Source organism: Cavia porcellus, unplaced genomic scaffold (assembly GCF_034190915.1).
Source record: "Cavia porcellus strain 051 isolate PalLab524CR breed Dunkin Hartley unplaced genomic scaffold, mCavPor4.1 scaffold_1, whole genome shotgun sequence".
Taxonomy (NCBI): Eukaryota; Metazoa; Chordata; class Mammalia; order Rodentia; family Caviidae; genus Cavia; species Cavia porcellus.
This window is the reverse complement of record NW_026947484.1, coordinates 166,815,797-166,841,171: the sequence shown is the minus strand read 5'-3', so window position 1 is coordinate 166,841,171 and position 25,375 is coordinate 166,815,797. Positions and strand designations below refer to the sequence as shown.

General features: G+C 41.5%; 1 protein-coding gene across 2 annotated transcripts; it reads right to left on the bottom strand.

The window, feature by feature from the left end:
- Positions 1-372: 372 nt before the first annotated feature.
- Stom (stomatin) lies at positions 373-25,375 on the bottom strand. 2 transcript variants are annotated; one of them, XM_005007947.4, is made up of 7 exons: positions 25,179-25,375; positions 17,217-17,323; positions 15,799-15,871; positions 14,278-14,360; positions 9,671-9,874; positions 8,662-8,796; positions 373-2,232 (listed from the first exon to the last, which is right to left on the bottom strand). In XM_005007947.4, exons 1-7 carry the CDS (start codon positions 25,234-25,236, stop codon positions 2,038-2,040), a joined length of 855 nt encoding a protein of 284 aa, XP_005008004.1. In that variant the 5' UTR covers positions 25,237-25,375; the 3' UTR covers positions 373-2,037. The 2 variants fall into 2 exon arrangements, with proteins under 2 accessions (XP_005008004.1, XP_003479180.1); XM_003479132.5 differs by having other exon boundaries at positions 17,217-17,320; positions 25,179-25,328.

Below are 25,375 nucleotides of genomic sequence, written 5' to 3'. Positions count from 1 at the left end.
TGGAAATTCATGATATACACATAAAATGACTTCTGCTGCTGGGGATGGTGTATATAGGGACAACGGAAGCAGTGACACATGAAGATACATTGAGATACCTTAAGTAGACGTTAGCATTGGACAGTCTGGACTTAATAACAGCTCTGCTCCTCACCACCATTTAGTTTATTAAGTATTAGTTTGAGCCTCAGTGTTTCTTCTATGAAATGTAGCAGTTTGGAGGACAAATGATGAATGTATGCACATGTGTTTAAGCACAGGGAGGAATAAGCAACTAGTACTCTCTAAGTGGTGGGCTACTGTTAATCCAGGGCAGCTCTTCAAAGGCTGGATGTTGCAGGGGTTCAGAAACAGACTTGCACCCAGAGAAAATTAAAGCGCACAAACTTTATTATGTATATTATCAGAAAGGGATGCTATGGCAAACACTTTTGTACTAATGCTCTCACCCCAGGACTCCTTCTAGGCTTTTTCCCTCTCAAGGATGACAGTTTGATATCTGGAGAAATAAAAACTCATGGGACCAAAAAGCACTGTCATTCTACATCTAAAAAGATTTTTCACCAGGATATGGAGTTTCCTGTCCTCAGTGATCAAGGGTAAATAGACAAAAACATTATTTTAAAATTTAAAATGCAAGTGCAGCTAGAGTCCTGTGTTGAAACAGTGCATATACCTCTAATAAACTCAAGAACCTGGACCAAAAGTAGTTGAAGTTTTCTAAAATAAGCTTAAAAATGGAGAATGGTGGAAGGGATATTATGGGCTAGGATCAACAGAGTGATTCAGCTAAGGGCTGAGATAAAGACAGGTGCTGGAAAAGGAAGCTGTTATTCTCAGACTTCAGGTAAACTGAGAGCTTCAAAGAGGATATGCTGTAAATGTCAACCACCAGATTTCCGGGACAGTAGAAAGTGTCAGGTTGCTCCAATTCATAGGCACTTGCATAAAGAAGATGTGTCCTAATATTACAGGCCAAGAAGCAATGGCCCAAAGGAGCTGACTACTTCCTTCTGTGTCAACACAGACTTAAGGAAAAGAATAATGTGGCAAACTAAGAGTTCTACATCGCACATATGTATCCTAAGCTCTACAGTGTTGGCCCATAATCCTTTAACATTACAGGTCTTCATGGGTGGGATTGGTAGGCACGATATTTTGCAGTGTACAATAGTTAATAGCATGCAGACAGTAATGTTAATGGTTTTTTGAAGATATTTTTTTAAAAAATCTTTTAACTCTTTAGCTATTCAAATGGGTATAACTGTTTATAGAACTTAGAGAAATTTTTATTAAAAAATCAAAACTATTCAAAACGATATGTGAAAACAGGCAAAATTTAGAAGAAGCACTTTTGTGATAAGTAGTGAGGTGGTTTGAAAGACAGACCACAGAGGGCTGTCTTCCTCCCGAAGGAGGCTCAAAGGAGTTACAAAAAAAATGTATCTGCTATTTTCACAAGGACCAGCATAATGCTGAATTTAAAAAGTTACTGAAGGGTCAGTACAACCCTTTTCATCAATCCTGACCATTGGTTATGGGTTGATAGGTACAAGAAGAAGATGCCTCCTGTCCAGTGAGGTTTGGGTTTATGAAGTAGGTAGACACCAAGGAAATGTCCTTAATTAGGACCCCCTGGAGGTAAGGCACAGATGGCCCAGAGAAGCTGGCTGTAGCTTGTGTTCTTGCCTCTGGTTGGGCTGTTGACAGTGTTCAGCATGACTCAATGGAAGTTAAAAGAAGAGGGATTTAACCTATTCCAGGATGATCTAAAATACAAACCCTTAATTAGTTTAAAGAGTGGGACATTATCTTACATATAAATCGCCAGTCTCTCTCTTAGTATTTACAAGCCAGTAATTCATTCCACTGTTTCTATAATCACTACACATTCTAAAACCCTTGACATATAGAAAAGGACAAAGCAGGGATATTCAAGGTCCCCTGCTCTACTCTCTTCACGGAGCTGAGGGCTAACTTGGTCTCCTACTTCTTCCTCAGACATGTATAGCTCATCTCAGTGCTGGCCTACATGGCTCAGTGTTTTGCCCCCATGATGCCCTGCAACATATCTATAGGCAGAGGGAAGACAATTGTGGAGTTTTTCTCAGCAGCAATGGTGGTCAATGTCTGAAGGTATCGAAGCTGAAGGGCTGCAGGAGACTCGGTGATAACTATGGAGGCTTCTTTCAGAGCTCTGGATGCATTCATTTCTCCTTCAGCAGCAATAACCTATGGGCAGGGGAAAGGGGAGGTCAGACTGGAGGAGCCAAATGGTGGTGTACAGCAGTTTTCAAACTGGAGATGTATGCAGCAGGTAGTATGTGAAACTTCCCAGGGAGTGTGCCTGAGTAGTGTCAAGGAAATCAACTGCTATATATATGTATGTATTTCCATTTATCTCATTTTCTAGGGTACCATACAAAGGGATAAGTCACACTAGCGTATAGACTTGAGAAAGAACAATGACTTCAGAGACTCCACATAAATCTTTCTGCAAATCATGTGGATTTCTATTTCTTTGATTTCAAAGAAAGGAAAGAGGACCTTATTGAACTGAAAGTTGATGGATCAGCAGAAAAGATTGCTGTATGATCTTTTAGCACATATATTCAAAGAGAATGTTAAGAATTTCATGATTTTAAATAAAACTACTTCCATCAGCTTTATATTAATATTTCTCTTGTCTCTAAAAAATGAAAACTGGAAAGAAAATTGATACCAAATCCTGTCTCATTCTAATAATAAGTAATAGCCATCCACACATTTGTGATGTAACCCTTCATTTATTGCATTGAGCAGCATTTCTGGTAAACACTTATTCCTTATTTGGGAGAAATTCTAGAAACATTTCCCTTGTTTATAGTTACAAGAACTTTTAAATAATTCTAAATTTTATACTAAAGATGTTACAGTAGGGTAATAAAATAACTCATGATAAAATATATTAGGGAAAGCATCTGTAGGTAAGAGGTGAAATGGAAATATAATTTTAGTAAGAAAAAAGTATAGTGTAATACTCAGAATTGCTACAAAAGAGGTTATTTATTTTTAAATGGATTTTAAGGCACTGTATTATTTAAATTTTCCTGGATGTATTTAAAAGAATGGTGTTACTCATTTCAGTGTAAGATGCCAACATTTACAACATGGCAGAAATTATATACTTCGTATGCATGTATCTCCAAGATTTTTACATGCCAATTTAAAATGTATGATGGATATATATTTTACAAATTCTTTAAGGAGTTACATGGGTAAAAAAGTTCACAGATCATTGGAGTGGTATACAACAGCGAATTAATAACCAAATATTCTCAAAGAGGTTATTTTACATCAGAACCTCCATTTTTATTCTCAAAATGGGTCAACACTTCACAGGACGATTGTGAGGAAGACAGAAAAAGGTATTTAAATGCCGAGTGAGTAAGAAGAGATGACTGTACAGGAATGGTATGTGCTAACAAGACCCGATTTTTGAGTATAACTATCCTTTGATACACAAGATATTTAGAAACTAAATCAAGGCAGTTACTTTAAATTCATAATGCCAGAAAGAGAGAAGCTATAAAGTTATCCTAAATCATTTAGATTAAGGCTGCAGTTTCAGGAGATTGCTCTCAGAATGGACCTCAAGATAGAAATGGTTCATAAAGTCCTTGTGAACATCCGAATCAGCAGCAATGGCCTTATGCCCAAGGAGATTCTGCTCGCTTATACAGCAGACTTCAGGGGCCTTTAGGTGTAAATAAACCCTGTGCAGAAGTTCCAGATGGAGGATGGAATCCCTGGCCTTCTTGGCTCCTTTACATTAGCAGAGACAGTCATGGGACCCTAGTGTGATGAACACAGACAGAAATATGTGCAGGGAATGGTGCAAGCAGGAGAGGCAGGCAGAGAGCGAGGCAGTGAGGTTACAGAAGTTGAATCTTAAAGAATGAAAGATTTTCTGTTTGGATAAAGTTGTGGAAGAACATTTTAGGCAGAAGATAGGACATAGCACCGAGCTATAAAAAAGCTGGTATATTCCAGAAAACGGTTGGTGGCTGAATGCTGTGTGAGGAAGACAGAAAAGGCAGGGGGGTGAGTGAGGCCAGGATCTGCAGGGTAGGGAAGGCGAGGGCATCTGATTTTTGTTCTGTAGATAACAGGAAGCCATGGATCGGTTTGAAGCAGGTAAGTAACCTCATCAGATTTACTGTGAGAAAACAAGGAGGAATGTCTGAGGAGAGAGGAGAGGCCAGGAGCTGTTCACCGAACTGCTTCAGGGAGGCCAGTGAGACTCACTTGTGGTGAGAATGAGGACATAATGGATTGAGAGCTACTTTAGAGGGACAGTGGACAGTATTTGACTGGTGAGACTCTTGTTTCTAGGTTTTATTTGGATGGGTAGTGCCATGGGTGGAGCCAAGGTGTATAGCATATGGTTTGCAGGATAATGACCCTCATTTATCAAGGCATTGTGCCCACCTATCTTGGTCTGTGAGAAGAGGCAGTGCCAAACATACTCACAGAAAACCACACTACTATAAGACAAGCACTAGAGAATTCATAAATAAACCCCTCCCCTGGAAACAGCAAGCTCTGATTTTTTTTCCATGTCATCTTAAATATCCAATTTTATATATATATATATATATATATATATATATATATATATATATTGTAAAGGTATCTCATTTCCCACCACCAATCAATACACAATCTCTTGGCTGGGAAGCCAGACCCACCTGGTTGGTCACACGGTTTGTTCATGGAAAAGATATCCTGAGCAAGCTGCCAAAGACTGAACACGATACCACAGGCTTTGTCTAGATGAGGCCCAGTACACACCTCAGATAGCATGTTGGAGAGCAAAGCTATTTGTGAAGTGTGTAGGGCTGTTTTTTTTTTTTTTCTAAATGTGGGGCAATTTCATGTCAATCAATGCTTTATATTCTCAAACTTTTATTTTATTGTATTGCATTTGCAGTTTTGGGGACCAAACCTAGGATCTCATGCAGACTAGGCAAGTGGTCTACCACTGAGCCACCTTGCCAAGCTTCACAGATCATAATTTAAAATTCTGCCTTTACACATGTATGAGGTTGGCACTTCCCAGCCCTCTCTGGAGAATATGTGGGCTGGTGAGAGGAAAAGGCAGAAAAGATGACATTCTTCAGTTTTGCCCTCCACCCCTTCTCCAAGGACACCAGCCCAGAAACATGAGCCAGAAAGCATATGCCAGACATTTTTCTAAGTTGTCGAAAGGAAGTATGGGAGAACGCAAGCACTAAAGATTTATAACCTGAAACATTAAGAGTTGATCTAAAAGAGGCTTGTTTACATAAAGCACCATTTATAGAGAATCTGTCCTTTTTTGCAAGGCTTTTTACTTCCACTTGTGTTTATAAGCAGTTATAGGTTTGTCCTCTTTGTTACAGAGGATTCCTCCAGGTGAATAAACCACGCTTCACCAATTCAACTAGTGGACATCAGGGCAGTTTCTTGTCTGGGGCAATTACAAAATGTTGCTGTGCACATCCTAGTATATGCCTCCTGGTACACATTTATAAGCACAAACCCCTGAGACACATGCTGAGAAGTAGAGGTACTGGCTTACAGGGTCTGCAAATACATAGTCAGATTATCTTCCACAATACCAATGTACAATCCTACCAGCAGAGATGAGTATTCTAGTTCCTCCCTCAACCACACTTAGTTCTGTTCTATTTCTTTTTCCAAGTCATTTAATAGATAGCTAGATGTTATGGTATGTATCTAGATGTCTCCTCAAAACCTCATGTGCTCATAAGCAGGGCTTTTCGGAGGTGACTGGATCTAGGGTGTGTGAATGTGGATTAAGAATAACTAAATGAGTCCACTGTTTGGTTTAGTACAGTTCTAGTGTGTATAATGGGAAGGCCCATCCTGATGTGGGTAGCACCAACCAATAGGCGTATAGCCTGGGTGGGATAAAAGGGAAAGGAAAGTTTGCTGGTGCTGCTCTTCTCCCTCACTGCCTTCAGCTTGCCAAGCCATGAACTCTTTCGTCTCTACAATGCCCTTTGTCATGTCCCCACTGCCTGGGAGCCAGCTAACTATGGGCTCAAACCTCTACAAACCGCGAGGCAAAATAAACCCTTTCCTTCTTTAACTGGTGGATGTCAGATATTTTGTTCAAGTAATGAGAAAAGTAGCTAAGACATCAGAGTTGCATCCAAATTTGAATTTCCTTGTGACTAATTAAGGCATTTTTCTCTGAAGTCTCTTAATCTATAGATTCTCATAATGAATCTCTGTTCCTCTGCAATTTGTTGAAGAAACTGTGACTCCTGTGCTTTCCATGAGAACTTGAAGTAAGCCTATAGTATAGTAGGCTTACTGTTTTTTTTACAGAAGTGTTTGCTCATTGTGTGAATATTAACCTTGAAGATAATTAATTCTATCAAGGTTCATGAAACAACTGTGAAACTAACCTTTCAGACCTATCCAAGTGACACATGGTGACCAAAATTCTATCAGACTTTCTGATCTTGTTGTAAAGAAATGACAGGAACTTTTTCTCTAAACTGGTGTGCTGTAGAGAAGGTTCAGCCCATCCAGGACATAAACAGAAGGCAGGAGAAGTAGAGGAGAATTCTCATTTCCATTGCTATTAACCTTGAGGGAATCACTTAAATTTTCTAGGTTTCAATTTTTCACTTGGCTATTGGGATGGCAAACAAGTTCCATTTCTAGGGCTACCTCCAGGCAGTTGAGGGCTGACACTTGGAGCACTGAGAAGGACCGATTCTGAGGCAAATCTACGTTCAAGGGCATATAGTGCTGCTGGGGGTGGGGTACAGTGTGTTTGTATGAGGAATTTGTCATCTTGGGGGGGAAGACAATCTCTGAGGATCTTTCACACTCTGCTAGTCTATGCCCGGGAATTCTACATGCTATATGGTTTGGAAATGGGGCTTTTGGTTCACGATAGAGTCTAGGTAAAAAAAAAATCTTTAATTTTCTAAAATAACCAGATGATAGTAGGGTACATTTACTAACATTATCATAAATATAACTGAGGCTTTTTTTTTTGTAACTGAGTCTTCTAAAATGATGATTTTAAAGAAAACACTTGAGGATTCTGTAGCATCATAATGTGGTTATCACAAGCATCAATAATTATATTAGGAAAGTTTAGAATTCTGGTTAACATAAGATTCTGGAGGTGGCATGTCATGGCTACTCTTCTATTCAGTATTAAGAAATTATACTAACCAATTGTGGCTTAAAGAGCATTCTAGGAAAAAATGGGTTTTGTGGTCAGCTAATTATCATCAGCTATTACTTCTGTCCAATGATGATAAATTGGTTTGTTCTTTATGTCTGGGAGATCTGCCAAGGCTATAGCAACCCATCCCATGAAAACTCTTCTGCTGGGTGTGATGGCACATGCCTGTAATCCCAGCACTCTGGGAGGCTGAGGCAAGAGGATGGCAAGTTTGAGCCTAGCCTGGGCAACTGAGTGAGATTACAGCTCAAAATGTTAAAAAAAAAAAATGACTGGGGATGTATCTCAGTACAAAGGTCCTGTGTCCAATCTCTAGTAACACACACACACACACACACACACACACACACACACACAGACACACACACACACATATACATACACATACACACACGTTCTCTTCTTCCAGCTGTCAAGGAGTTGGGTGTGGGGTTGTGTTAGTACTAAACTTTGCCCTTGAACCAAAGTTGGACCAAAGAAAACCTCTTTTCCGCGAATTTGTTGTCAGGACCGGTCTGTGTCTTTGGTGCTTGCCTGCACAGTGTGTGACCTTGAGAGTCGAACGTCATTGGCCACAAACTATCTGCAAGTGGACCTGGCCCAGGGAAGGTAATGAGTGGTTCCTTTCAGTCCTGACTATGTTCAGGTCTGGTGGGCAATTCTGGTGAGGCTAGAGCCTACTGCCTATTCTTGGGTTTGGTGAGAAAACCCTGTATTTTTGTACATTATCACCTTAAAAGATAGCCTTTTCTTTTTTGTTTTTTCAGACAGATTCTTGCTTTGTGGTTCAGGCTGGTCTTGAACTCACTCTGTAGATACCAGGCTGGCCTTGAATTCATGGCAATCCTCCTGCCTCAAGCTCCCAAGTGCTGGGATTACAGGTGCATGATCCTGGCCTCTTTTCTAAATTATCTAAACAAATATGCCTTCAGGGCTATGCCCGTAAACTATTAAATAAAAAGGGCAAGGTGTACAACAATCTGTTGGTGTGACTATTTTTGCAAAACAAGCCAATTGTCCAACAACTTAAACAACATTTAAGTGTACTAAACAGTCAAGAGTGCTGGACGTGGTAGTGCATGCCAGCAATCCCAGCACTTGGGAGGCTGAGGCAGGAGGATCACCAAGAGTTTGAGGCCAGCCTGGACTACATAAGTGAATTCAAAGCCAACCAGCCCGAACTACATAGTGAGACCCTGTTTCAAATCAAAAAACAAACAAACAGTGTGACCTCGAGGGAACAGGTTCAGAGTGATGGGGAAAGCTTCCATCTTCACTAAACACTTCAGGGTTGTTTCAGTTTTTTGTTTTGTTTTATTTTTTTCAGTGAGCTTTGTGGGGTTAAAAAAGAAAATTTGACCAACAAAACAAAATAACAACAATGAAAAACAAAGAGAAAACATTACCTTGGCTCGAGCCTCCCGGGATGCTTCTGCCTCTGCAGCCATAGCTCTCTGGAGCTGCGTGGGGAGCTTCACATCCTTAATTTCCACTCGCTCCACCTTTATTCCCCAGTCGTCAGTGGCATCATCCAGTGTGCACTGTTAGGGGACAGCAGGAGAGCAGCACTCTGTCACCTCCCACCCAGATGCCCACGGTGGCTGCAGTCATTGAGACAGGGGGCAGAGAAGCAGGCTGACCAGAGCTGAGTTACGGGGAACTGATCATGAATCTGCTCCTAGAAGCCAATGGCCAGCTTCCAAAAGGGCAGTACAGGAACTGCATGTCATTCACTTGCAGTCTCTGCCGCAGCTACTACAGGTCAACACATGCGATGTGTGGGGCTTCCAGAGAAAGTTTACTGCAAAAGCGCACAGCCAGCCTGAGGGCTACAGTGACTGCATTGCAAGTGAGTGTGATGCGGCGTAAGGAATGTTACCTCTCTGTGTCTCACTTTCCTGTTTACAAGGGCAGGAAGGAAACTGTACTGTATTGTGAACTCATGGTGCACATTAAGTGAGATCATAGATTTTACATGCAATAGGTTTCTGCTAACAGTTGGGATTCAGACTTAAGGATTCACTTTAGCTTTGTGGACAGAGCCAGGCTTAAAACACCTACTACTGAAGCAAGACTGGAAAGCACAACAGGTAAAAGGGAATTCATAGGATTCACACACAGAATAAGGCTTGGATAATATCTGCAGTCTTGCAGAACAGCCTCGGAATGTGATTCTGTGAACTGAAAAGGCTCATACTGGTTGTGGGGAAAAATAAACACTGGAGGAAACTAAAAACATGCATCTCAGTGTTAAGGACTCATGAACAGTCAGGGTGACAAGCAGTGACCCCTTCCACCCCTTCCACCAAATCTGGAAAACCTAAGGAGAAAAACAGGCCAGAGATTCCCAACTTGAACGGATGAAAGGTTCTCAAACATCCATGACTCTGCTTAAGTTTCTGGTGAATCTCTTACCTGCATATTATGGGCAATTTCTTCCCTGTCAGAGAGGATCTGGGAAAGGTTCTTAGTGCCCAGAACATTCCTGAGAGTAGTTTGTGCCAGAAGACGGGTCGCTGAGTCGGCATTGGTGATGTTTGCCACTGCCAGGGTTGCGTTCTGGACGCGGTAATAGACCACACCATCCACACTGATTGTCACTGAGTCCTTCGTGAGGACCTGAAAGAGGAGGGAAGCAACTTGGTGTCTGCTGACCGCTTTCTGTCACACAGCTGTCAGGACTGCTATTCTACAGACTAGCTTTAAATGCTGGTAGCTTTTCTTAAGTAAGGCATCAGCAAGTTAATTTTATCCTTAGAAATTCAACAAAACAGATTCATTAATTCTTTAAATGCATTGACTCATTCAATCAGCAAATTTTTCAGTGCCATTCACTAGCAGAAATTGTATTGGGAAAAAGGCAGGAAAAAACTTTGGTCTCTACATCCAAGGAGGTCAGGGAGTCAAGAAAGCCTTTTAAGGGACAAGAGGTGGGTGGGTAGCTAAGATCAGCAGAGAGAGACCTGAGTGAATCTTGAGAAAAAGAATAAAATACTTTGAGGGTGGAGTGGACAGCACTTAAGGTAGAAAGGATTGTGTGTATAAAGGAATAAAGCCTTGAGAGAGCTGGGGTTCATAAACTATAAAAAGCACAGTACTACTGGGACAAAATGCATGGGAATGTTTTTATAAGACAAGGTCAGGCAAAAAATAGATTCATGGCATGCTATATCAGAATGCTTAACACGACATTGAACTAAAAGTTACCTGAGTGAGAGACACAAGACAGTAGGAAGGCAATAATACAAATTACTTAACCTCTCTGGGGCTCAGTTTCCTCATCTGTAGAGTTGAATAATAGTACCAGTATTACAAGGATGTTGTTGAAATAATAAGTTAACACATTTAAGTGTTGAAAATAGTGCTTGACACACAACAAGAGCTATCTTTAAACTGAGCATGGCAGTGCGTACCTGCAACCCCAGCACTCTGGGAGGCTGAGGTAAGAGGATTGTAAACTCAAGCCCAGGTGGGGCAACTTAGCAAGACTCTGTCTCAAAATAAAAAATAAAAAGGTGCTGAGGATATAACTCTGTGCAAAAGCCCTAGGTTTCATCTCCAGCTTACCCCCACCCGAAAAGAGCCATCTTTTATTATTTTTCTTTTCAGACAATGGCATTAATTGTATTAAGTAAAACACTGATCCTATTAACTGTAATGAGTTAATTTACATAATTCTTTAAAAAAAAAAAACTACTTCACTTTGTTTCTAATTCATGTCCTGTACAGATAGGTGGTTCCTGACTCAAAGATAGCATCTGACTTCATGATGATCCGAAATCAATTCACTGTCAGTAGATACTCAACTCCACCTTCTGAATTGTGTGGCCTCTTGCCAGGCTAGCAGTATGCAGTGATTTCTTTCTTATGATGCTGGGCAGCAGCAGTAAGCGTCAGTTCCCAGTCAGCCCCGAGACTGAGGAGAAACAAAGGCCACTCCACAGTGCCTGTGTTGTGAAATCACCAATGTTTGGTGGAGTTGATGCATTAAATGAATTTTTGGTTTAATGCTATTTTCACCTTACTGTGGGTTTATCAGTACTTAACTTCCTCACAAGTCAAGAAGCACCTGGGCTTACACGATCTTAAGTCCAAAGTCAGCAACCCTTGACTAACATGCTCCAGTGGCTTCCTGCCACTTTCTAGACAAAGTCCATTGATATCTGGCCTTGCAGTACCTCTGGCCTCGTTCTCCCAACTCCTACCCACATTCTGTGCTTGGCCACATGTGGGTCTCCTCCTGCTCTGCGATCATCCCTCAGGCCTTTATACCAGCCCTGACTCCACCTGAAATCTCCTGGCTCCTAACAGGAAACTAGCACATTGCTACGCATCGCTCATGCATCTTTCCTCTGTGAAACACCCCTGCCTCACTCAACAGACTCAGGCAGTCTTCCTTTGCACACGCGCTGTACCTCGGGGCTGTGACATCTTTTGTTGACAGCTCTACTTCTCTTTCAGTCTATGACCTTCTTAGGGGCAGTTTGTCTTTGTATCTCCAGCAATGGCTGAGGGCTTGATACACAGCAGGTGATTAATAAGTGAGAGGTGAAATGAATGAAAAATGAGATCCCAGCAGGAGTGGCTGATGAAGGGTGGAGGGGAGTCAGAGACCCAGACTCTATTTCCAGTTCTGCTTGTTCCCTCTGGGGGACCTCAGGCAGAGACTTTCGACTCTGCTCATGGGACCTGGTGGTCCTTCATTTCTGAGATGGGACTAACAATACTGCCCAATTCTCCCCAAATTTCTGTGCAGATCAATTTAAAAGACCTTTGTGCAATGTGCAAACAAAGTCTTTTGCAAAAAGAACTGAGTCATGTGAACGGAAGGCATGTAAACAACACTTTAGCTATTTAGTTCTATCAGGCATAAAAACAGTCATTGTCTTGTTTTTCCTCTCTCTTTAGCAATCTAAAAATATCTTTAACAAGAAAGAGAAGCAGGGGACTTGTAAATAAATGTACAGTCTATTACCATCTTGTGTGAAAATTATTCCCAGGATGTGGTGGGAAAATGAGTGTCACTCCGGGGCTGGATTCCTGTCACTGTGACTCTGCCACAGCTGCTTGCAAAGCTGCAGCGTCTCACACACTGTTTTGGAGGCAGAGTGTTTATCTCCCTTCACAGCGAGTTCACAGGGGATCAGGAAAAGGACTGCTTGCCAAGTTCCAATCTGCTCTGCGTTGTTCAGCAGCTTGCAGGGGAGGAGGGAGCGGCTAGAAGGGAGAAGCTCACAGCAGCCCTGCCAGATGCCTGCGATGTTTACATGGAAATTGGTCAGAATTCAAAGCAACTCCAAGAAAGGGGCTCCTTCAGGAAGCCATCTTTCTCATGAAAGATGGGAAAACTTGCAGAGAATACAGGGACACTCTCAGACTTGCCCTTGTAAGACAAGGGTAAAAATGATTTCTGGCATCTCTACAGTTGTGAGGCTTGGAAAGTCTGACCTCAGCAACTACTTGGATCTGTACCAGGAAGGGAGTTCCTGGGCTAGTTCTGGATTTTGTGACAAGAGAAAGCAACCTGGCCATTTTCCCCATCATGCTGAGAACCTGGGAGATAGCCAGGAAACCCAGACTGTTCTTTCCTCCTTCCCTTCATTACACATAGAGGTTTTCTACCTGCAGTGGTTATTTTGTCTTTTAAGGCATGGGCTGCGATCCTCTTCAGGGCTATGATGGAGCAAATGCAGGTTGCAGTTAGCAGGGAGCTTGGGCAAAAAGCACTGGACAGGATTTGGAAGAGCTGAATTTCTGTTCTGGCTTTGCCTTTACAGTTTGAGGAATTATCTCATTTTATTGCAACTCCGTTTATTTTCTACAGATTCTGCTATGGTTTTCAACTGGGACAATATTTATGAAGTTGCCAGAAAAAAACAAAGCACAAAATACTGATGAATATGTCTAAAATGCCAAATGAGTAGTTTCAATAATGACATCTCAACTATTGATCTAAATAAATAGCATCTTCTTTCTAAAACCCACTGAGGAGAACGTTGTAGCAAAAATAGTGATGGTGACTGCAGTGGGGATGCTAAGGCTCCTCTCCCACTGGCTGTACAGTCCACTCTGTTGTCACAGCAGCCAGCATTCATGCAGCACTCATCAGGCACTGTCCTAGGCACTTCGCATGTGATGTCTCATTTATTCCTCCTGGAATCCCGTGAGGTAGGTCCTGCTATTACAACCTCTGTTTAATAGTAAGAAAGTAGCTGAGGCACAGAGGAGGCCAAGCTCTTCCCCAGAGTCATGGAACTGGGAAAGGAGAAGGGATTCAGGTTCAAAAGTGTCCTCCTTTTCAAAGCTAACAGTGGTGGTCTACACCTGAAATCCCGGCACTCAGGAGGGTGAGGCAGGGGAGTCACTGTGAGTTTGAGCCAGCCTGGACTACATAGTGAGACTTTGTCTTAAAAGGCAGGGCAGAGAGGGGCAGTGGGGAGAGGGGAAGGGGTGGGGAGCAAGGGGCAGGGTAGGGCCAAAGTGTCTCCCTTTTCAGTGTTCACAGAGGATCCCTCAGCTCACTGAGCCAGACCCAAGGCTCTCCATGATTCAGCGCCATTCACTGGACTACAGAGCGAGAGAACCAGGCCTCACCAGGAAGTGATCCTTGCCTGGAAATCATCATTTTCATTGTTTAGTTGAGTTGGGTTTTATTGTCTTCACTTTTGTTTGTTTATGTTAACTCTGATGACATGAGCAGCTATTTAAGAGACAGCAAGACATATTATGGTAGCCATTTTAGATTTACTATTGGTTTCTTTTTTGCATTCATTGTTTTGTTTTTATTCTTTCTAATCTATGCTGTTCTGTTTGGTTTTTGCTATGTCCAAAGATATCTGCAGCTATTTTGAAGACAACAAAAGACATTATGGTAACTATTGCTGATTTTGCAGCGTTTTGAAGTCCTGTATCACTTCTACTGGTTTATTTTGATTGGTTTTATTCTGTTTTATTTTCCTTGGCTTTATCCTCTTTAAAATAAAAAAAAAAAAAAAGAAAAGAAAAAGGAAAGTAAAGCTCACCTCCTGAGGAGGAATGTCAAAGGAAATGGTCCTCATGTCCACTTTGATGAAGCTGTCAGTGCAAGGCAGAATAAAAAACAAGCCTGCAACAAAAAAACACGGGGTCAAACAGACATGGAGTCTCTGCTCCCTTTCCCAGCAGTTCTCATGGAATCCACTCAGTTCACCAAAGTTACCAACTGCAGAGCTGAAAGCTTGGAAAGTCATCCTCACTCCTCTCGCTTGCTTACTCCTCTCGAAAGTTTCCACCAAGGCCCCACGGCATTCATTTCCTTATGCCACTGTTCTTGTCACTTTTCTTCCTTCACTCAGGCCCGTGCAATTGCTTCCAGCTTCTCTCCTATGCCTCACTTGCTATGCTGCAAGCACAGGACGCTTCCCTAAGAGACTGGAGCCTTGCCTACCATGGTCCTGAAAAACTCACCTAGCTCACCTGTTCCGTCACAGCCTCTGTCCTCATACCCTTGCTCGCACTGGACTGAAGATCCCTCAATCCACAATGCTCTCCCTACAATGCTTTGTACAGGTTGTCATTTGAGTTGAGACTGCCTGCCTGTGGTTACCACCTTCCTTTACTCAAGACTCGGCTGGGAAGTCATTCCCAGGAGCCTTGTCTCATCTACTCATCTACGGTCTAGGTCAGTCACACATCTGTGAGTTTCTTGCTTCTCTGGCCTATGTGGTTACTCAGTCACAGTACGCGTCCCTACAATGCACTAGATATGATTGTAACACACAGTGAATGTTTACATTTTTTGAAATTCTTACATCAAAAGACATACTGCTATTGATCTCCTCAAAATACTTCCCCCTTTGTTGAACACATTTATTCCATCATTTTTGGACTCAGGTCTAGAATCCTTCAAGAGGTGTGATCAAAACTATCACTATCAAGAGGTGGGTGTTACTGCTGAGCGCCACTGAATGGAAAAGCAAACAGGTAAAAACACTGTGCTGAGTCCTCATCCAGCTCACTCATCTGACCTGGCACCATTTGACTTCTGGGTCTTCCCAAATGTCAACATGATATGGAAAGTAAACATTTTGGATTGATTCAGGATACTGAGGCAGCCACAACAGCACAACTAAGGACACCAAAAAAGAGGACTTTCTGCAAGTGCTTCAGAAAGTGGCAAGAACAATGGGACACCTTGTTGGTGTCAAGATCCTCCAGGGAAGGAGCTATTCTGGTCTCTCTTAAATTCCCAAGGCCTAGAACACAGTAGCAGTTCGGTTGAAGTTTGTCAAATGAATAGCTAAAGGCCTTTCCTTGCCAGGGGTTCTCATGCTCCCATTTGCAAAGCTGTGGCTATTCCTGGGGGAGACAATCTTATCAGCTGGAATGGAAAGGAAAGGGGAGGGGTGGGAAGGGAAGGGGATCAGTAGTGAGATCAGCTGGAACCTCCACTATTTTTATACAACTTCTGCTCCATGAACTCTTTCCAAGTACCAGAGCAGAGCCTGGCACAAGAGAAAAGAATTTCAGTGTCTAAGTGGGCAACCTCCTGCCCCAGCACTCACCAGGTCCTTTGGCTCCTCCTTGTACAATGCGGCCCAGTCTAAAGATGATGGCTCTCTCGTACTCCTTTATAATCTGGAAGAAAGACATAAATGACAACAGGAAGAGCACCAACATTTACAGGCAGGCGTAGCCTAAATGCTTTTCTTCTAAATAGATTAGATGCCTCATAGTCAAATAATATTTTTTCCATATTTTTCCTCTATATCCAGATATTATCTATAAATGCTATGTCCAATGTTTATCCCTTCCAAACATGATATTTGTTTACTAGGTTTTGGCTGATTATAAAAGCAATAGATATTCACTGTATAAATTTGGAAAGTATAGAATAGCATACAGAAATCCAAGACCTCACTCCTCAATTGTTAGTATTACTCATGCATTACTTATTTACATTCATATATTACTTATTTATGAGAAAACCTCAGTTTTCCTTCTGATTCTTTCTTTATTTATTTGCTTGAAATGGGGATTGAACTCAGGGCCTTTGCACTGGCTACATTTCCAGCCCTTTCCTTATTTTTTATTTAGAGACAGGGTCTGGCTAATTTGCCAAGATGCCTAAGGATTGAGCTTGCACTTGAGAGCCTCTGGCTTGCCTGGCTTCTTCTGACTCTTTTAATTATAACAAATTCATGCAAAAATGGCTGAAGCATATTTTATCCTTTTAGGAATATACAAACCATAGCTATTTATCCAAATACTATTAACTATAGAGAAAATAACCAGCATATGGCAGAATTTATTGTGGGTCAGGCATTGCAATAAGTCATCTATGCACCTTTCATTTAATCCTCACAGCAGCCCTATGAAGTAGGAACATTATTTTTCCCATCTTACAAATTTGGAAACATGGTCAAAGTCATATGGTAAGAAGCAGAGCCAGTAGGCAAACCTTGCCATCCTAATTCTGGGAAACCTGTTCTTGGGAGACCATCTCACATCCTCAGCCTAGATAAAATTTTTTGAGACAGGGTCTCGATATGTAGTTCAGACTGGCCTGGACTCACTACGTAGCCTAGGCTGGCCTTGGACTCAAGGCAATCCCCTTGCCTCAGCTTCCTGAGTGCTGAGATTACAGGCGTGTGCCACTACTATACCTGACTCCCAGAAATTTTTTTTTTCTTTTTCCTTTTTATCAGTACCAGGGATCGAACTCACGACTGCCTGCTTGCAAGGTCCCAGAAATTTTTAAATGGTGATCCTATTTTAATCCATGGAGAAGGATTGATCGGATAATGGCTAAAAAGCCAGTTACCATTCTAAATGGTAAGTAGCATGGAAGTTCAAAAAAAAAGAAGATAAAGGAAAAAGAATTGCAGGCTAAGTATGGTTTCTCTCTGTCTCCCTCATACACCAAGTGGGCTTATGGAGGCAGGAGCTGACCCCTTCCAGAAGTGAGTGAAATGTTCTTTACCTTTATGCACATCCATATCGATATTGGGAAAGTTACAAGTGTGAATAGGAATGAGACAGCCACCAAAATCCATCCACAAATTCCAAGACCCGTGCGGGAGGAATCTTCTGAAAACAAAAACCAGCAACGCTTAGCATGGCATTAGCATGATCCTTGCCTTCATTCCCACTATTTGCTGAAGAGATACGTGTCCGGTTTTATGCCGGCTCCTTCAGGTGCACTTTCCCATCCAGTCCCCACTCAACCCTGAAGTGCAGCCGCTATTTTCCTTGGTCTACTTACACAAGTACTGCCCAACATTACAAATTAATTTCTTCAGGAAACATTTATTAAACATCTCCTATTTCTTTTGCCCTGTACTTTGCTTTAGAGTGATAATGAATGCCCAGCTTTTTTTTTCTTTAAACATATTGTATCCTGTTTTCCCTCCAAATTTAATAATGCATACATAATTATTTAAAATGTTCCCCTCATACTGTAAACAACTTTTCATGTCAATATATTCTTTATCATTATTAATGATTTAGGTTGAATCTAAATTTCTCAATTAGAAAGTACTGCATTAAATATATTTTCAGCAAAGTTTTGGTAAATCCTTCTTATCGTGTCATGAAAATTAATTTCCTAAACAGACGAAAGTATACAATTTTCTTTCTTTCTTATCGGTACTGGGGATCGAACTCATGACTGCCTGCTTGCAAGGCAGGCGCTTATGCCGCTGAGCTAAATCCCCAGCCCCAAAAGTATACAATTTTAAACTTCTCTCATTTCACTTTACGATCACTATCATTTACCGAATGCCAACACATGTTGACTCCTTATATATTCTATTTCTAATGTTTACAAAAGTCTGAAGACATAAAATATTCTTCCCGAAGACCCAAAGTAATAATGCAAAAGATCTGGAAAAAAATACAAGAAAACAAATCCAAACCATAAAACATAAAAAAAGAGGAACTGTACAGGAACTGTACTTTTTGTTGGGTCACCTTTAGATAAAGCAGTAACACATTCTTTCCAAGATCCTAACTGAGGCCGGTGTTCAGAGGTCATTACCCATCCTTACCAGCTGGTTCACTGTAAGATTTATTGAACTTGGCATGACTGGAAATCACATGGCATAACACAGCCCATTCATCACTGAGACCAAACTCTAAAGTTCAAATACTATTGCGCTTTCTCTGCAGAGAAAAGCCAGAAACATGTCTTAAATTATATCTAAAAATGTGACTCAGAGCCACATAATAGTGCCGTCCCCCCAAAAAAACGGAGGGGCTAAGAGTTACTGAAATAATCTAACGCTTACAGGTCATCATTTTCCCCTCCCCTTTCACTGGGTTTGGTGTAAGCTGCCAGGAAAAAAACAAGGTCTGAGTGGAGACAGAGAGGACCTCAAAAGCACAGGTCACCTGGGCCCAACAGCACTTTTTAAAGGGGCCAATACACAAGACCTTGTCCATTTTCTTCTTAAAAGCCATTATAACCAGGATAGAAATGTTCCTTTGGCCATCATTATTCCACATAAGATATTCTATGTCAGGGTTTGGCAGACTTTCCCCATAATGGGCCAGACAGCAAACTGTGCTAGTGCAGTGAAGTGGCCACAGACAGTGTACACAGAGTATGGCTGTGTTCCAATAAAACTCAATTACGGGAACCATAAAATCCAACTTACATGTGTAATGTGAGACATTATTTTTTTTAAAAAAAATTTTTACTGTAAAACTACTCATAGCTCTGGGCCATTGGAAAATGGGCAGTTGGACAGATTTAGCCCCATGGGCAGCTATAGTCCCTGTCCTTGTAGTAGGACGTACAGGGATTTATTTGAGGAAGGAGATTCTCTCTTAAATCTTTCTTCCAACTACTCAAATAGGGACACATTTCCTAGCTTCTCAGTTCCTCTTTACTTGTCCTAAAACAAGGCCTTTATAAAATCTCAAAATGATAATGTGCAAAAGGGTCATTTTCATATGGAAATTTTAGGAGAATGACAAACAAGGGGAAAAAAGGGCAGAAGAGATGGAAACAGAGAAAGAAGGGAAAAAGAGAGAAGCAGAAATAAATGCAGCACCCTACAAACCAAAAGGGCTGGAGCGAAAAACAGAGTTAGCACCCAGCAGGGTCTCAGTAAGGACACAGGCTGACAAAATGGTGGTTAACTGGAAACCAAAACTTGAAATTCACAGAGGCAGAGGACTTCAAAGTAAATAAGCATATTAGGACCGGTCTTTCCACTATTTTAATTAGGCAGTTTCTGGTTATTAGGGTCCCTAATCCTTCAATCTGTAAGAAATTATTTTCTGGGCTGGAGTGGCTTCAGACCAGAAGGCAGCAATGGAAAATCCCTGACTGAAAGACACTACAGTACCTTTTCTTCTCTACCGGAAACCATCCACACTCTCACTGCAATCCAAAGAGCTCGTACTGATAGAGCGGTACATGAACTGAGCCATAAAGTTTCACCTGTGTTTACCATGGAATATTACAGAAAGGAAATGGACTTTGAAGTTTACACCAGCTTACACCAAACCCAAATCCTTTTTGAACGATTTTTCAGTAAAAATTGAAATAAAGGGAATTCTTTGCTTAGCTCAAAAATAATGAGACTGAGAATCAGGCATGGTGGTGACGCCTGCAATTCCAACACTCAGGAGGCTGAGGCAGGAGATTGTTGTGAGTTCAAGATCAGCCTGGGCTACAAAATGAGCTCAAGGCGAGCCTGAACTGCACAGCGAAACTCTGTCTCATAAAGACCAACAAAACAAAAGAAAACAAGCCCCCCCAAATCTCACCAAAAATTAACAACAACAAACACCCGAGACTGAATATGCATAAATGTTTTATTTCCCATATATTTCCTGAAGGTTTTCCATACCTTTTAATATTTGGACCTCTGAGTCTTAGCTCTCCTTCTTCTAAGCTGCACTTTACCTTACTTAAAACTTATCACACTTATAATCTTGTCTTATTCAAAATGTGTTCTCTTTATGAGAACACATAGCACAAGGACTTAGGGTTGGCTTTGCCATGCACTGTGTGATCTCAGGAAAGCACCTTACTGCTCTATAACTCAGTTTGTGGATCTGTAAGTAAGGTCAATGGGAGCGGGGGAGTCCGCAGAGGGTAAGCGGATGAGTAGTGAAACTAACTTTGCAAGATTCTTAGGTACTCCATACACCACTGCTAAATGGGTTAAATGAGTGGAGTGAGTCTGCAGTTTCTTTGGGAAAGGGAAAAGATCATCTGTTACATAAGACAAACTGAAACTACTGTATATGTCAGCACAAAAGGTCCAACAGCACAGCTTGGAATCACCCTCTGTCCCAAAGTCGTTGAAAACTTGTGCTCATCCTAAAAGAAAAGAAAAGAAAAGAAAAGAAAAGAAAAGAAAAGAAAAGAAAAGAAAAGAAAAGAAAAGAGACAAATCAGGCCTTTCCTAACTATAAGGTTAGAGAATTCAGGAAGTGGGGAAGCTGGGCTGACCACGGTCCATGTATAGAAATATAAAAACATTTCTGTTCAGAAAGTTGAAGAGAAAAAGACAATTTTATCACGGATATCAAGTTTATTTAAATCAGACTAGGCCAGAAAAACATGAAAATAGAATAAAATACTATATTTTAGTTCTTTCATGCTTGATGCTTAGTGTTCAACAAATAGTAGCTATTATTACTACAATTTTAAGATCATTATTGATATGTTACATGGCAATAAAGTTTTAAGTACATGAATTGCCTTCTGAGACCTGCGCACCATGGAGAAAATACCAAGACTAACAATCTGTCCAGGGACTCTGTCTCTAGAGGAGACAGATCACATTTGGTATGTTGTGGTGGGGGGATAAGTTAGAGCTCTAAATGTTGTTAAGTCATACATCATATAAACCTTTTATACTCACCCATAAATTCCAATTTACTAGAAAATGACTAGGCTGAGTAATACTCCAAATATAGCGTTCTGTTTGAAGGTCCTAGAAGGTTATGCCCAATGTACAGCTGAGGAACTGATTCTCTGGATATGCAGATCTGCCTAAAGTGACCCAGGTATGAAGTGATGGCCCTGAGATCGAGCTAGAGCTTGTCATTCTAAATTCTACATCATTTCACTACATAACACTATCTTCCCACAGGGGCTCACTCCAGGGGTCAAGTATGGCATCATCTTTATTGCGGGGTGCTTTAAGGAGGATGTTTTCTTGGTCTTATCATCAAGGCTAAGCAAATAAAGCATCAAGGCGAAAGCTTGGGGTTCACATTTCTTGAACAGTTCCAGAGCACAAAGATATGTATAGAAAAAACCGGAGTGAATGCATGTATCAGGAGGAAATAAAGACACGATTCTTTCTATTGCTCAGATCTCTACCTTCTCTATTTTCATAAATGAGATTTCTCATATTATAACATATTATCTTGGCAATTGTAGTTTCTTTCTTGATAATGTAAACTCAGATAAACAGTCTATATAGTAAGAGTATGTAATAAGGAATGTGATTGTTATGTTTAAAATCAACAGTTGGGGTTACAAAAACAATAAAATAAGCTGCCAATGGACATTTCACAACCATTTCATGATACGATTTATTCCCTTTCTAACTTCCTTTTTCTTTCATATATTTAATATTGCTATTACAATGAGGAGGGATCTTTGTTTTCTAAAGCTCTCCTGGTCCAAAAGGGTGGAGAATAATGGATAAATGAAGCTGGTAATCATAATACTATGTAATAAACATTGTGACAGAGGTATGCACAGGCTAATACGCTAACAATTTTCAGAAAATTGCTTTTCCTTGCTTGTTTCTCCTTCTCTATGCCACTGCACCCTTCTAGTTCCTCCTACTTTTTTGCAGTACCAGGGGATCTCACACATGCGTGGCAAGTGCTCTACCACTGAACTACCCCCAGCCCTTTAGAATTTGTTTTTCATTTTAAAGAAGAGTTTTACGAAGCTGGCAAGATGGCCTTGAACTTCTGATCTTCCTGTCTCAGCCTCTTGAGTGCTAGAATCACAGGTGTGAGCCACAGGATCCAGCCCATGCTGTCTTTAAAAACAGATTTTTAAGAGCTGGGTATAGTGGCACATGCCTGTAATCCCAGCACTAGGGAAACTGAGGCAGGAGGATCACCATGAGTTCAAGGCCATCCTGGGCTGCAAAGTGAATTCAAGGCTAGCCTGAATTATAAAGTGAAACCCTGTCTCAAAAAGATGAAGCAAAATGAAATGAAATGAAAAAAAAAATGAAATGAAACAAAAGATTCTTGTTTTGCCTGAATCCTATTTTATCAGCCTGAATCCTATTTTATCACTTTATCAACATCTTTAAATTTTTCTTCAAATGTGACTATCTTTTCTAGCATAAAATTTATCAGTTGACACCAAAAATCTACTTATAATCATAAAAAAATACACAAATGACAGCTTTTGTAGTTTTGCCCTCTGATTTCAGGTAATATATGACCAAAGATGGTTTCGCTCAGATTAATTACTAAAGAAGCTACAAAGTTCTTCCCCATTTGATCAGCCTGTAACAACTGAAATAAACAAATCAGTCCCATGATCCTGCTTATTTTCTGAGATTCTCCCAAAGGGATTTATCCTGTTGACATGGATTTTAATTATCATGACACTTCTTTTTGTGATTCACCTGCATTATTTCATTATAAAGTGAATGTACCAGCTTTAGGAAAAATGAGTCATATTCTAGGTTTGATTCTGTTTACCTACCTAGGAAGAATTCTTAGTAATGATATAAAGAGTGTGGGCTTTCTTGTCATTCCACTGTTTCTTGCAGAAGCAATGCCTGCAAGCTGCCATACCCAAGAGGTCTTGACTGATGCAAGCTTCTGCTGGGTTTTCTTTGGCTACTGACCTTCAGCAAAGTACTCAAGTTGGAGTCTCTAAGATAGACACAACAGATTGGAAAACCAGAGAGCCTGGGTTTGCAACCTGGCTCTAAATCTTATAACCTGTGTCTGATTTTTATTACTCTGACCTTCAGCATCCTTTTGGTAAAATGGAAATAATGACATTTCCCATGTGGACTTGTTGCAGCCTTGCAATTAGATAAACATAAAGCACTTAAGCTGTATCTGACAGATGACAGCATTCAAAAGATAATGAGCACTGAGGCTGTGTTTGGCATACAACAAGTATTCTAGAAAGTCTATTCAATATATTCTAGGCTTTACACACACATATGCATACACAATAACACAGATCAAGCAAATTCCATTTGTATGTATACTTTCAGAGGAGAAAGTGCATTCATTTTCACTAGTTTCTTAAAAGATTTCTATCTTTAAAAAAAGACTAAGTGTAGAACCTCAAAAAAGAATTTAGAAGTTAAAAAACTAGTCTGTGATGATAACAAACATTTAAGTACAAAAATCATATTTATTTCCAAAGAACTCCAGAGTGATCTTCAACACCAGTTTCCCAGCAGGAGGGTTAGGGTATAGAGGAAAACAATCTTTTTTCTCTGCTTTTTTTAATCTAGGAAAACACAAGTATTACTTCTTGCTATTATACTCTAATTTGAGGAGACAACTCTCCAAGGTGTTTAATGGAAAAAGAGAAATACACACACACTCACACACACACACACATAATTGGTTTTATTTGGTTGGGTTTTTTGGGTTGTTTTGTTGTATTTTGTTTTGTTTTGTTTTGCATTGCTGGGGATTGAATTCATCCAGGGGTCACACACATGCTAGGCAACCAAGTACTCAGCAACCACTAAATTATATCCCCAGCCTTTAAAACTCTGTTGAGCTGTGAAGGAAAAAGGCAGGAATCCTAAGGCTGGCTGAACAAATAATCACAATAGATAACTTTGAGAGCTGCTGGGAAAGTCCACCAGTACTCTAAATTTCTTTCTCTGTCATCATTTCTGAAATTCCATGGTTTTTTGTTTGTTTGTTTTTGTTTTGAGACAGTGTTTTGCTGTGCAGTACAGGCTGACCCTGAAGTCACTTTGTAGCCCAGGCAGGCCTCAAACTTGCAGCAATCCTCCTGCCTCAGCCTCCTGAATCCTGGGATTAAGGTGTGCACCACTACACCAAGCTCAGTGAAATTTCATCTTTAGAAATAATTCCTTTGGATCACTGAGAGCTCTGAGAGGACAGCAATACTCCTGAGGGAGGATGAGGATGTCACCTCTCTTACCCCACCCTGAAGAGTTGGCCAATAAAATCTCAAGGTGGTATTCTCTTAAGGACGCTAGTTTCTTCACAGGGAAACAAGATTGAGTCACTCATAGTGGCTCAAGACCGAGAAGGACCCAGTAGGGTGGTGATCGTAGAGGAACTCAGAAGTCTTCCTAAGGGACAAAAGCCCTGAAGGAGAACTGCCTAAGACAGAGCAGAAGAGGAGAAAGAATGGAGCAGAAAGAGGGGAAGCATGCCCAAGACAGACTTCCTTCCTTGGGTCCTGTATCAGGTTCCCTAGCGGGGGATGGTAGTGGAGGGGAAGGGGTTCTTTCCAGGTCCGAGGAGGGGGCTTACCCCTCGGGATGGCTAAGGCTGAGTGGAGGAGATGGCCTCCGAGGGGACGGGAGGGGAACAGAGGGGAGTGGGAGAGGAAACAGGACTCCGCCTGCACCATTCACTGGCTGCCAGTGACTTATGTGTTTCCTCGCCCTCGTGGATGTCAGGAGATAAGGAAGCTCTGGCTCCCGGCCGGGCATCTGGTGACGCGGGATAACGCGAGTCCTGGCACTCTCCTGAGTACTGGGCACGGCCCCTGCCCTCGGAGCGCCCACCATGCGCCCTTTGCACCCACAGCCCCGATGTCGTGACCCCTAGCCTGCGAAATGAGGTTTGAGAGAGACAACGATGGTTCTGGGAAGCGCTCTGGCAGCTCAAAGGAACAGAGGCACGGTTCTGTCACCCCGCGGACCCCAGAGAAGGGAGGGTCAAGGGGCGGCGAGCCACGCTGTGGCCTTGCCCAGGGCAGGAGACTCACCCTTGAGGGTGTCAGGCAGCCGCCGGGCTTGGGCGTCGTCTGTGTACCGCTTCTCCATGCTGCGCAGAGTCCCACTCTTCAGTCACAGTCACTGAAGCAGCAGCCTGGGGAACGTGGGAGTGCGGCCAGCGGACAGGCAGCCCTAGAGCCAAACTGCAGCCTCGCCCCGCCCCTCCGAGGACACGCCCTGGAGTCTC

What these genes read in the sequence shown, in the direction of transcription:
- Stom (XM_005007947.4), bottom strand. Translation starts at nt 25,236, where the DNA reads ATGGAGAAGCGGTACACAGACGACGCCCAAGCCCGGCGGCTGCCTGAC. An exon ending in GCTGCCTGACACCCTCAAGG is followed by an intron (nt 17,324 to 25,178) that starts GTGAGTCTCCTG and finishes TTTTGTTTTCAG; the next exon opens with AAGATTCCTCCCGCACGGGT. An exon ending in CGATATGGATGTGCATAAAG is followed by an intron (nt 15,872 to 17,216) that starts GTAAAGAACATT and finishes TCTTTCTTCCAG; the next exon opens with ATTATAAAGGAGTACGAGAG.